General features: G+C 42.2%; 1 protein-coding gene across 1 annotated transcript in view; it reads right to left on the bottom strand.

The window, feature by feature from the left end:
* Window positions 1-13821, bottom strand: part of LOC145455297 (uncharacterized) — a 35096-nt gene extending 21275 nt beyond the window's left edge. Inside the window, exons 1-4 of the mRNA XM_080333252.1 lie at window positions 12601-13821; window positions 6892-7017; window positions 3458-3601; window positions 1992-2115 (exon numbers count right to left, since the gene is read on the bottom strand). Of these exons, the coding sequence (XP_080189378.1) occupies window positions 1992-2115; window positions 3458-3601; window positions 6892-7017; window positions 12601-13550 (1344 nt within the window). The 5' untranslated portion in view covers window positions 13551-13821. The remainder of the gene's footprint in view (window positions 1-1991; window positions 2116-3457; window positions 3602-6891; window positions 7018-12600) is intronic.
* Window positions 13822-14021: the final 200 nt, after the last annotated feature.

Here is a 14021-nt window from a genome sequence, read left to right as displayed (position 1 = left end):
GATTTACTCTACAGAAACTACTCCACTATACCGCGCAATCTATTCTCTTTTACACCGTGTGCTAAGGCCGAGTCAGTCAGCGGTGCTTGCCAAAATTTATTCTACTAGTAGCCATCGTCGCAGGTTACAATATAGCGCTGCATAGCACGTCTGAATGGCACATACGAGTCAGGATTGAACACTGGAACGAGCAATAAACACATAATAGATAATAGATAATTAATGTTTATGAGGAATCTATCGCATTCTATATCGATTTAAAAATCTCGATTATGATTTTTACTCTTATTGCAACCAGAACCATCTTCGATATACCATCAATATACGGTTTACAAACGGCATGCTCGATGGAAAACTAGCGAGTTGCTAGGGTTACGTTGGTGTGTGAAAATGGTCTGTAAGTGTGAAGGTATGAACGCGGCGTGTAGCGTGATCCCAGTTAATCCGGTATGCCAAAGCAGGTTTCGTGATCGTCCTATTACCGGAGGTGGTCAAAGTATTCACCGTCGCCACTCAAGTAGAAGTAGAAGTAACACCGGAATTTCTACTCAAGTAGAAGTAGGAATGGCAGTTTACGAGTAAGTAAGTACGAAAGTATTTTACGCCTATGTTTGCCTGAAAAACTGAAAACTGTCAAGTAGAAGTAGAAGTAGTCTAAAATCATAACTACTTAATAAGTAGTGCGAGTGGAGTAGACAAAATCTACTTCAAGTACTTCAAAAAGTAGAAGTACTTCGTTACTGACCACCTCTGCCTATTACTCCCATGACATACATATGCTGTACATTACATCCAATGTTCCCTCTAATACTTCAGGAGTCTGCACGCACTCATCAACTCATTGCGCGGTCCCTTGGACAACAGTGCGTAACGACTAAAAAAAGGTCATCACGCCGGCTTTCTTGTGCGTGGCACGCGTTTTGCTGTGCGCGGCGACATTGTCAGCAGTGCGCAGCCGCGCACGCGTGCAGCTTACAGGAACATTGATATAACAGTTTGCGTAGGCAGAATTAAGCACATTATTGCGTAGGTTCGCTGACACTTCAGTGGGCTCGCGTCCGAAAATCCAGCACCGAGGAGACGGATAAAGTGCGATCGTGTCATAGCCAAACCACACAACACTCGGAATAGTGATAAACGCGTGCGCATTTGTTGCTTGTAACAATGTAACAAGAAGTTAACCAACACCGAAATCAAGTCACTCAGAAATGCATATTTACTCTACTCTTCCCGGCGGGGTGGTCCCACAGGTAGATCAAACGGATCGCGCAGCTCACCGAGTATGTTGCAAGTCAAATACTACTCAACGGAAGACATAAGTGGATGGAGTGGCTTGTATTATAGTGTCTTGCGTTGTCGCGAGTCATAATATTATGATGGATTGGATATTCGTCAGTTATGAATCAATCTTTCTATCGCCTGGATTCGCGTGTCCAGCATTACGGTTATGATAAGCTTGAATTTTCGATGTTTAAAATTGTTTTGCTTATAGAGAGAATTTGAATACTTGATGTGTCCAAATTGTCCATTGTGCCACCCCGCCGTTTGGATCGAGAGTGGATTTCCCGCCTTTGAACTTCTCTTCTCGAAATTTATCACGACGATCGTTATACTCTATAAATTCCATATGGCACAGCATACCAGACGAGTTTGAGCATGAATTTATAGTGTCAAAAGCAAGTGGCGTGCACAGGCGAACCACAAGAAAGAGCACAATTTTACGATCAAATTCCCATCAAATAGGTATCACTTTAATACGTGATTGTGATCATGTACGAGGAACGCTCCAGTACTCAAGATTGTTCGGGATTACTGTCAAACTCACGTCGCATCTTTCAATAACTGGCATCTTTAAGGCCAGTAGATAAGTATTACGTCAGGCTAATCACGGTTGTGTTTAGACACGGCCTTTTGAATTCCTTGCGATGGAAACATAGCCACGGGCGAGCCATTTCATAACGACTGTTTGTTGTCGATTACCCGATACTCACCGCTAAGCCTTCGATTTGTTTGGAATTATTTTTCGACGCGTGATAAACGTTCAAGTATTGCCGGTCTTGAGTTCCTTGGTGAGTCTCAATCTGATCGATCTTCCACTTGTGAGCTTCTTTGAGTCTACAGTATCATACAAGCTGGTGTGAGTCATGCGATCCTACGCGGAGATTTAAGATGCACTTTTAGGGCAAAACATGTAGGACCGGCACGGATAATGGATAACTCCTGGTGATATTTTCGGGGATCAACTCTCATGGAGCTTTAGCGATAACAAAAAAAAAGTGCACAAGAGGATATGAACAATGCTTGTAAAAGTGGCAAACATACAGCACTGTTTGATCGAATTTTACAACAGATTTCACTGCTAGCTCGACGACTTGTTGTCAACATCTGGCCAAACGCCACACTACATAACCATTTGTCGAAATCTACTCATAGTACTCAATCGCTGGTATTGGCCAATACTTGAAGATATCAAACGAAACCGCAATATAGCGTGGTCGGATATCATTTGATCGTCGTAGCTTCAACATCACGTGCTCACTGCTCATTGCAGACAATGATATCATTAAAATCCGGTTACGCCGGTAAATTGACTGTGTCTATCTCTGTAATTTCATTTCGCCGTATCCGCACGCCAAACCATGCAGCGACTTTGAATTATAATAATCTGATGTTGCTTCGTTACATTCGCAATATGACTATATTTATATATATATATAAATTTCGGGATACAACCTTAAATCATATGATTGTTCGACCGAAATAGGAGTGCCTTTTTCCACATGAAATTGTTTCTGACTGGTTTAGTTTTCATGAAGAGCAACAGCGTTCTTTTTGAATTATAATGACGGAAGATCACGCGACAAATGTGCATCAAAAACGGTCATTAGATAAAATGATTGAAACATATACAACTATCCCTATTCATTATCTCGTATCGACTTTATCATTCACCAAGCAACGACTTTTAATGTCTACTAAGGCGTAGAATTTTCGTTAACAGGCTAGTGTTTGGTTGTAAACATAACTGCATTGCATAAAAGATGAGATAAGTCGCTGTTTATTAGTTTGTCGGGTTGTACCATGGGTGAACAGGATAGATTGAACGTAATAACAGATAAGGTGCCTGTTCCGTGACCCGTAATGGCAAGATACCAACTTCCTGAGATTGCAGATATACATATAATAGAGTTTGTAGTCTGCTGCTCATGGCCAGCGTTGATAGTACAAACAAATTTGTGGGGGTTTAAACTGGCCAAACGGACGTGACTATACAATTGATTGGAGTATTTGACTGCATTAAGCCTGTTTCCAGCATAGAACCTCATGATTACAGGAGACTTCGTGGCTTCGTTTCATATTTTGTACATTGAGTCTGTTTAGACATGAGAATATCTCTAGTCCGCACAACGCATCCTGGACGCATTACTCAATACCAAACCATACATCTACTACATACTTATCCAGCTCCTTGTTTTGCGTGTGGACCCGGCCCGAAATGTGCGTCATATTACGCTTCATCACGTTGAAACTGTGGTCGGTTTTTCTCACGTCCGACTTCACGGACAGGATGCCTTTCCATACATTTCTGTAGTCTTCCCGGCTAAAAGAAATGGCAAGCGTCACGTACCGACGCGAACTAATCTCGGATTTTAGCCGTTATCAAAACCAGTATCGGTAAGGGTTAGTCAGAACTCCTGCACCGAAGCGTATCATGGGTACAATCTGGATTGATGTATTCTATTTGAATTTGAAGGGTATGATCCTGCGATTACCAGTGCTGTATGAAGGAGCAGACAGACAGCCGGTTTACATAGTCAATTAACGAGCAAACGCAAAATAAGCTATCATTTCCTTACCGGGAGGGAATCTTACTAGACGCGGTCACAAGTGCTGATACAGTTGGAAATATTCAAATATGTGTGTGTATGTATGTTTGTATATTCTATAATATGTAGCTATGTGAATTTCATCCTTTGTGAGTGATAAAATAGTATATGCGCGATGATTAAGACCTCTGTCGTCGGAAGTCGGTTTTAAGACTTTGAAACCAAGTATGGTTCATTAACGATAAGGTACTCGGCGAGCTCAATTACTTAGATGAGGCTTCTCAAACTTGCACGTGGAAGTGTGGCAATTTTGCGTCTTGCGATAACGAAAACAGGTTTAGAACACAATTCCACGGGCACGCATATAATGACGTAGAACAGGATGATTCGCTACCCGACTGAGTCGTGCAGTTCAAGATGCATTGCCTCGCATTAACGTATTCGTATTCACTAGCGATTTATCCGTACACTGTGCTTGTAAGCCCTGTAAACCGTCCTTATCCCATTTCGGGGCTGACATCAAAAATATTACTGTGCGTCATACGCCGCCTAATTGCGAATCCGTCACCGATAAATGCGGATATTCGCGCACCGTGACGACAGGTTTTGCGGGATAGTCTTCCGCCGCTGGCCTCCGCCAACGACACACAAAAAGATCTCAAGTCGAGATGGAAATAAGCTACATGTTACAGTTACATTGAATTGACATCGAACAGCCGTAATAAGGAACAAAGTATGCTACTACGTAAAGGGAGTAGATGGAAATAGGATGCTTCAACTGGAACGGTTTGTTTCGTCAGTGCTTCACCTTTATATTTTACTAATTTCATAATTCAAATTCTAGTTATTTCGCAAGCAGACCAACATAGTTTTATGAACGCAGTAATCCTAAGCTCCTGCATTGCAGTTGCAGCTGAAATTAGTTTCGAAACTGACCACTTTGTAAAACCTCCTCTTGCCGTGCGATTGTTACTGACGATGCTTTGCATAATATTCGCATGATGTCACCACTGATCATTGACAAACACGAATCAGATTCAGAGATTCCAAAAACTACTGCATGCCGCTTGTTTCAGTACTATTCCGCCAGTTCCAAGAATACTTAAAGTGCCTTCTGTGGGCTACCTCTGCGCCAATAGAATTTTAGTCTGCTGCTTTTACTAGGCCAGAACTAATGTTTATAAGTCTGCGATCAGTTAAAACTCGGTGTGAAAGATGGGTATTGGGTATCCGTTTACCGATGACCTGGGGCACATCTTTGACACCGGATCCAGAAGTATACGCCAAGTGACATATGTGACTTGGGTCATCGCCACATTTATTCAACCAAGCAATACGCCCACTAATGATAAAGGCGTTTCACCCTCAGGTACTCATCGCATTATCCCCCAAACGGTTTCGCAATATGCAACATTGCTTCCTGGAATACGCCTTCGCGTGGCTATTATTATCTCCGTCGGAAACGCTCGCATTACTCTACGCTGCATTCGCGCAGATAGCAGGCGCGTTTCGCGTAAATCATGTCGCAAAGCGAACAGCGCAAGAGTCAAAGTCTCCTGCGGTCGGTTTCCGCGCGGCTGCCGAAATGAGCGTTGAAAAATTTTAAAACAATGCTCGCATCTCCGCGCGGTAATCCAAATACGGAAGATGAGTCATTTGATTTGCAGAAAGGCGCGGCCCTGATCTCGATATGATAACTTCGGGAGAAGTTTGGAACCCACCGTGTGTTATTATATGGAAGGTGACACTACCGCGTCGGCCTTAAATCAGATAACCCGCAACGAAGATGTAATACTACCAGGGCTGTTTATTGTGGCGGAATTTATCAGAGGTCGTCAGTAACGAAGTACTCATACATTTTCAAAGTACTCAAGTACGTTTATCCCATACTACTTATTAGACAACTTTCACTTCTACTTGAATAGGTAATTTTGGGATAACTTTGTCTCACTGAACAGTTGTAAGAACCCAATGAAATAGCGATCACAGTAACTGCTGAATATATTTTCGAAAATTGTACTAGCGTCATTTTTCCGTTCGTTGCGAATATGCACCTTGCAATTTCGAATGCGGCCACTATCGAACCCTCGACCAAATCTTCTTTTCGACAACACTTACTTCAGTACTTTGGTCATTCATTTTCCACTTCCACTTGAAGTAGCCGTGACATGTCTAGGAATTCGGCTGATTCTACTTCTACTTGAGTACGAACGACGACTACTTTCATTACCAACTCAGGAATTTATACATTCATAAACAGACCGCCGCTGATGCGCAACACAATTTTCAAACATTGCGGGTCATACGGAGCCGTCGTATGTTTAAAATATCTTGAACTATACCAGACTGCTACTGTGTAACTCGACAAGATAGCGCCAGTGATAGCACATTTAGCTTATGGTCTCGCTTTAACGCGGCAAAAATCAATAATCTTGTTACGTATGGGTGGCTGATTTGGGCGCGTGAGTCAGGGTATGAGCAATCTTTGTTTCGGGACTCGAATACTTGACATTAGCGAACCGTGTCGAGTGTTTGCCCCAATGCCCAATCTTCAAACCGCAGTCTCGATTTGATGTATGACATTAATGTTTGTAGTGTTGCGTTCGCGTGAAAAATCCGATCCGTCACATGGGGTCAAGTTTTAAGGGGCTATGTAGTATACAACCACCCCTTTGTGTGTGGTGACGTTGGGGGCATTGGAGAGTATCCTACTACATCAGTTACTCTGACAAACAGAGGGATTATCAAAGTGGTGACATTCGTGACTGTATGCGTATGACTCTGATGTGTTAAAACCGAATTGGAGGATTTGCGACCAGGCGATTCAAACAAAAATTCCAAGGACCACCTCTCCTTGACACGCATTTACCCACTGTACATCAAGATTATATATTGGCATCACAATGTCTATGTCCAACGCGCCGAAAGTATCCCGGCACATTGTATTCCAAATTCGTAAAGCCCGTGACGACAATAATCACAGAGGCAGGCGACAACACAGCCATAACACATATGTTTAGGTCAGTCATATTGTGAAGGTAATCCGGTATGGATACTACGTTACCTTCTTTGTATCTGCTTTTCGATCATTTCTCCGAGCCGACGTTCCACCTGAACCAAGGCATGGTAGTATGATGAAGAATAATCCAGGTTCTTCGAAGGATCCCTGTGTTGTGTCGGTTTATGCGTCCTGCAAAGGTGAAGACTTATTAGTATTTAAACCCCAGAATTGCATAGTGGGAGCTGTCTAAGAACAACAGCGTTGTACCGAGACGCCGCGAAAAACGAAATTCATCCGGTTATGAAGACCTACCGCGTCGATAAATTCCTACCCACCATCTTTAGTGAGCGATATAGATCAAAGATATGCCTCATTAAAATGCTCGTCGATTTGATGAAAAAGACAAGCATCCACATTTCTACTAGACACGATGATTCAGCTGAGTACGGCGTAGCCAAACAAAATAGCGGTTGTAAAAGCTCCCATATAAAGTTGAAAGCGGTATTACGTACTGCACAAGAGGCGCCAATTGAGAATCCTAAACAATTTTGGGTCTTGGGCTACTGTACGGGTACACGGAGTTGTACATCGCTTATGCGTACAATGACATTGCTGAATGCTGAGCGCCGAGAATTATCATCCGAAGTATCTATGCATATGATAATCTCAATACATACATTCCTATGCATGAATAACTCTTGCTATCAAAGTGATACCATTACGGATTTATTACCACTTCTTTGTCAGACAAAACAAGCAGCGAATGTTGTTCAGTCAGTTTCGTGATACTCATTAATATGGAAATATGTTAATATGTGAATATAGCGCCCATTAGGAGTACCACAAGCAACAAGGATATCAATATAGATTATAAATCTACGATCGAAACTTTGAATATGTGAGGTAACTCGATCAATAGAACCACATATCTTCATCCTGTGTATCTCAAACTGTGTGCAACCTCATTATACCATAACAAGGGACGAAATGATTGGAATCTGGCCGTGACGACACGACTGTTTCATACACATTTACAAAATACTTCCGCCGACAATTTCAGCATTCTCGAACGTAACTCGTACGTGAAATGAATGAACTCAACTGTTTGTGCGCAGTTTACTTCTGTTATCTATATCTAAGGCTGTTGCCGAATGACAGCTGATAATCCCCGGCAGATAAGTGAGTCCTTTGCAATGGCCGATACGTGATGCCGCTTTGCTGTTTATAACTGGTTTTCGAAATCCTCCGATATGTATGAATGAATGTGTAATGGGAAAGAGGTCGGAAAGAATTGTTTACTTGAAAGTGGAACCTCAATCATAAATGTGTAAAATAATGTTACCTGTATATCCTATTTTATAACGCGTTTCGATATATGGTGGGGTGTCGGTACTCTTGTCATCTCTTTAAACCTTTTCAGAGTTTGGCGATATACTAGAACTATTATTGTGCAGAATATCTCGAGATGCATTGTAGTACGAATGTTTTGAAGGCAAAAGCTGATCAAGCATAAATTTCATACTATTTTAACAATTATGATGTCATTGTGCTTGCGGCGCCGGTTACCTGCGTTGTCACACCCGAACTTATTATACTATTCGCTCTTACAGCGTTAGGTGATGAGTAGCCTATCCGCAGAGTAAAGGTAGCCTAACCAAATCAATAATCCAATATAGGCATTGTGAACAAAAATTCCATTAACATTACCATCACAAACACCCGTAATGCGATTACAAATAAACATGCATGGATCGATTTTACTTAGCCCGTGAGCATGACGCTTTGGAATAGATAAGGTTTCCCATTTAGAGAGGACAAAATCAAATACGATGAAATGCGAATTACAGAAGCAATTTCGGCGTTGCTTGTTTGCTAAACGCCAAGGCAATGTGTCATCAAGTCGTCTTTACGGGTATTAGATTTGTCTCGGCGGCGCACTGAGTGTTCACTTCACTTTTCAGACATAAATTAATTTCCATCTAGCAGCAGACATTATACACTAATACACCTTGGCATCCAGTCAATAGAGACACCATCAGCATGTTTAGGTAGGGGTTTGGCGGGTGACAACGCGGCATTGTCCCCGTCTATCTCGACGAGAAGGACTTCCGGTATTCTCGACATTGATGTTAAATATTGAATAAGATAACAACCGAATCTATAACCAAGTCGCCATTATGATTTACGAGGTGTCCATCGCTTCTGACATCGTAATTTTAAAACATCGCGGGATCAAATGTCATAACTACGCGACAATCATCGACTTATATTCTATCCCTTCTCTTAAAACACATCGTGTGGATTTGTAGGGGACAATTTGTCGCTTGAAACCAAGCTCTTCTAGTACAATTGTCAACAGTTTTAGGAGCAGATCACGAATACAGCGCCCTTAAGAGTGATCTAGGTCGTTAGTGTCATTTAGTAGGATTACACAGCTCGAAACATCGCTAATTACAGTTTGTCTACGTACACCTCGGGTCACGGTGGTATTGATTGTATACAACACCTGACCGGAAATATTTTATTACACCTCTTATCTACGGCTATAGCCGAGCTTGTATGTTTGGATACCACTATTTGTCTAAAATCAACACTGGCAAGCCATACATTTTATTTAGATTTGAGAATTTCTGAATTTAGCTTCGGATATCTTAAATGTCACAAATTTGTCAGACATGCATTGCACTGACTATACCATACATACATCATGTATGGATACTATACACAAAATCTGCCCGCCTAGTGAGTAAAGTAAATCTATATTGGACATTGGACAACCACGTGACAAATGCTTCAATACCGTACCGAACTTGATCCCCCAAATCGCCCCATTCAGAAGTCTGAATAGTCTTGATTTGGAATATAAATATCTTGGGATTACAATCATTACATGGACCACGAAGTCACTGTTGAGTGTTGACCTTCCGCTATAGTGACTAACAAATAAAGATTGCGAAGGTTGATACGCGCATATGATTCAGTAGAATTTTATTTCCTTGTGTCGCTTTTTTCGATGTATATGGTGATTTCTTCGGGTTTTATTATCCCAGTCTTGTATTCCGAACATGTTAAAAGTTGAAAATTCAAGTGTAGCACAGCAGATCTCGACTCATTCATCCGTGAAATAAATTACATAATAGGTTCATAGGCAACAATTACCATACCAGGATAAGCACATTTCCCGTTCAAATTTACCGAAAGAAACAGTTCAGATATCAAACGATATCCTGCGAGTCAAATGTAACTAATGTTTATTTACAATATATTTGCAGATACCGCAGCAGGGCATGCATTTCTCAAAGTTATATGTAAAAAACCTGCACATATCAACCCGCGAAGATTTACGAAAGAAAAGAACGATGGCATACTTCAGCAATCAGCTCATTTTCCGGGGCAACCAAACTTTCGAAAATGTTTCAAAATATTACCATAGAGCACACCTTCGTACACGATGTTGCGTGCTTAACAGAAAACCGCATGTACGCGCTTTGGCGCCGACAGAAATTATGATCAGTGAACCGAGGTGATAGTTCCGCGATGACACATTCCCAATATCATATAGATTCTCGACAAATTACCGCAAATTTCCAGACAAAAAACATCCGGTAAGATCGCACATAGTAATTCCAAGATTCCAGTAAGATTAGGCTTACCATATTTTGAATATGCAAAAAGAGGACACTTTTTCAGAAATTTGCAAGATACAAAACCGGAGTAGAATTCCCAAAAACAGGTGAATTTTTCCCACTTTGCGGTCGGTTGACTAAAAAAAAAAAAAAAAAAAGGTCATCACTTCCGCTCAGAGCTCAAAAACACGTTTTTCACTCCACATTGCTTGGTGGATGACTAAAAAAAAAAAAAAAGGTCTTCATTTCGCTCAGAGCTGAAATCACCGCTTTTCATCCGAATTACCCGCCGGAGCTTCACTTCTGCGCTATTTTGCGGCATATCACTCGCAATTTCCTCTATATCTGACCTTAATTTTCAAAAAAGAGGACAAAATCTCAAAAAAGAGGACAAAAGGGCGTCCTCCGAGGACACTTTCAAAAAAGTCAAAAAAGAGGACAAATCCTCTTAAAAGAGGACGTATGGTAAGCCTAAGTAAGATAGCGTTGGGCATGACTTGGATTTACATTGCACAATGTAACATACCGGTATCTGTGACTTGATTACGAAAGGCGGTATTGCCAGAACTACAGGTTCTGTATATCCCTGCTACATGTGCCAGGTCAAGTAGAAACATGCTAGCTTTGCTTCAATAACGTTTTTCGAGCAATCCACCTTTAATCTCGAATGATAATAATCGGACCTAAGAAGCGTGACTTGTTTGTCGGATGTCGCCTCATATATTTTAGTTTTAACAAGAACAGAGGTATTTCACGGCGAGTTTGTTCATTCGCTACAGAAGATATCACGGGGATTGATCGCTAACAAACTCGCGCATTATGATTGTTGGTTGAATCAGTGTATTGGCAAACACAAACACGCGCATTGAATAACAAGGAATCAATTTTCATTTTCGGTACCAAGATACAGGACAAGACACCGAGCGAGATATGCTTATTTCGGTCTCCAGTACAAACATTAATCCCTCACGTATACAACGCATAGTTTGTGGTTTTGGAAGCACATTCAATCTCGGGTGCACGTTGGGCAGCTTACGTAACCGCCTATGCCACTTTTTCCCGGAATTGCATGGATTTGGATCGGCTTCCCGCGATCAATAACAATCGTAACTCACACAATCTTGGCGGCTTCATTTAAAGAAGCCGGTATGATTGACAGATACGTAATTACTACAATGTTTTCCTTCAACGTCGCATTTTAAAAACTGACGCGAATGGAGCGTTTTCACCGAATCCCAATCCAACCGAAGGGCGACAACTTTATTTGCTTTGAGCGCCGTTCTGTTGACGCAGATAAACCTCTGGCCCTACAGACATTGATGCATTCATGGCGAATTTTCATCGCAACTCGACATCGCATGTTGCTTGTTTTTCTTAGCGCAAGGATATCATGTTACGTGTGCGTCACGGCCAAAGTGTTCCCTCGCAAAAATATTGTTCCCTAGCTAGCCGCGAGAAAATGGAATGCCATGCAGGATCGAGATGTGACACGTATTATACTTTACCCCAAGAGATGTATGGCTGTTGAAACAGATCGAATACCAGGTTTTCTGGCAATTTCTGAAACTTAGCATTGTGTAACAAAGGTCTTACCGCACAATATTGTCGATATATGTGCAAAATTGACGTAGCGATTTTGACTACAAATAAATATTCAAGTGCACGCACGAAAATGTTGTATCCCCCTTGAGCAGAAATGGATTGAAAATCCATAGGTCATGTGAATATTCTTCGCATTTATCAAGCATATAATCTGCCATGTCACAGGTTCTTGACTTCAAACTCGATTCAGATCAAGAATCGTGTAATTCAAGAAGCGATGAAGAGTCACGCACAAGTATTCGCAGGTGACACTATCTGCTATCCACTCGTTGATGCGCTTAGCGAATTATCTCACGATTGTATCCTGGCCGTTGTGGGAATATATTTCATGAGCACGATACTTGGAATTACACATGACGGAATATTATTTATCATTCACGTTCCAACTATCGTCTACACAGGACGCTTCAAAGTTTACTCGGTTTTGCTGTCTCACGACACACCGTGATAACAACTAAAAATCTGATTTGGTCGCTTTTGTGAATTAGGGCGAAGAAATGGGATAGCGACACTATCACGGATACACGGTTGGTTACGGACTTACCTCCTGGGTGCAAAAATCGGTCTACGCGGCAAGGTCCGTCGCCTCGTCTGTATTGGTGTCGTAGTGGCAGCTGCGGTTGTGGCTAAAGCAGTGCTGGATTTGCTGTTATCTTGTTCCGTAATCTCGGCCAAAGTAACTGGCGACGGCTCGGTTGTCGTGGTCGCGGCAGTAGTTGTCGTGGTTCTGGTAGTGGTGGTGGTCGTTGTGCTAGGTGCTGTCGAGGACGGTTGTGTAGTGGTGGTAGATGATTGGGTTGATGATGTCGAGGCACGTGTTCTTGGCTCAACAGTTGACAGCGGTAAAGTACTGGCTTGCTGCCGACGACTCGTCGTTACGAGTGTGCTTGTAGTAGTTGTGATTTCTGTGGGTGTAGGTCGAATGGACGTGGTTACCGGGGTGGTTTTCGGAGGTTTACGTATGATCGGTATTCTTCGAGGTTGCATAGTCGCTGGTTTGGTGGTGGTTTTAACTCTCGTCGTGGTCGCTTTGGTTGTGGATGACGTTCTTACCCTCGGAATGTACCTACGACGGGTAGGTAAAATAACACGCCTGCCGGTACCATCGCGTCTTCTATAGCGAGGCGGAAGACGTCTCGCAGGTGTGATTATGTACTTCCGACCAGTGTACGGGGTCTTGCCTGACGTCGGTATACGCACACGACGCAGAAACGTGCCCGACCTTCTTCCTGTTGACTCAGTTCGGCTAGTTAGGGACGAGGGCGTGTTATTACTAGATCTCGCTCGTAACATGGTGTAAGTGGGTCGATCGCTTAGCGTTCTTCTGTAGTACCGCCTGTTGTAAGCAGTCCGCCCGGGAGATAATCGACTGGTCCTGCTTACGCGTGGGGATATCGCCTGAGCAGCACCGTGGCTGTAAGATGCGCAGACCGATACGATGTATATCCATAATAAAAGATGACTGGCTTTGGTAAATATGTTGCACGCGTTCATTTTAATTATCTCCGCCGCGCGTGTCCATTAGATCCAAAAATTTGGCGTACTATCAAATTTCAAACTCGGTAGGCACTCGATCGTATGTCTCGGCTGCTGTCACAGCATCGAGCTAAAGCTATAGGCGTGACAATGTAGGATGTACATTTTTGAATAGTGACATCTGGGAACAAATACTAGGATTCATTAAGTTTATAAATGACCATCGTGTGGTATGCGATAATGCTCACTATTACTGTAATAGTAACCGAAGTAATGTATTTCAAATCGTCGTCAAATTAAAACGTAACTGCCGATTTCTTGACTGAATGCCATTTGCTACATATACGAGCTATATTCGAGGCGGGCAGGACTACATATAAACATCATTATGTGCTCCATAGGGCACGTACAAGTGAATTGAATCACATTGACAGATATTCTGGAAACTTGACACTCAACTGACCACTGTCCAGGAATGTTCTAACTCGT

Source organism: Botryllus schlosseri, chromosome 14 (genome assembly GCF_051294905.1).
Source record: "Botryllus schlosseri isolate E-star chromosome 14, Bs_hap1, whole genome shotgun sequence".
NCBI classification, from domain to species: domain Eukaryota; kingdom Metazoa; phylum Chordata; class Ascidiacea; order Stolidobranchia; family Styelidae; genus Botryllus; species Botryllus schlosseri.
This window is presented reverse-complemented; position numbering and strand designations above follow the sequence as displayed.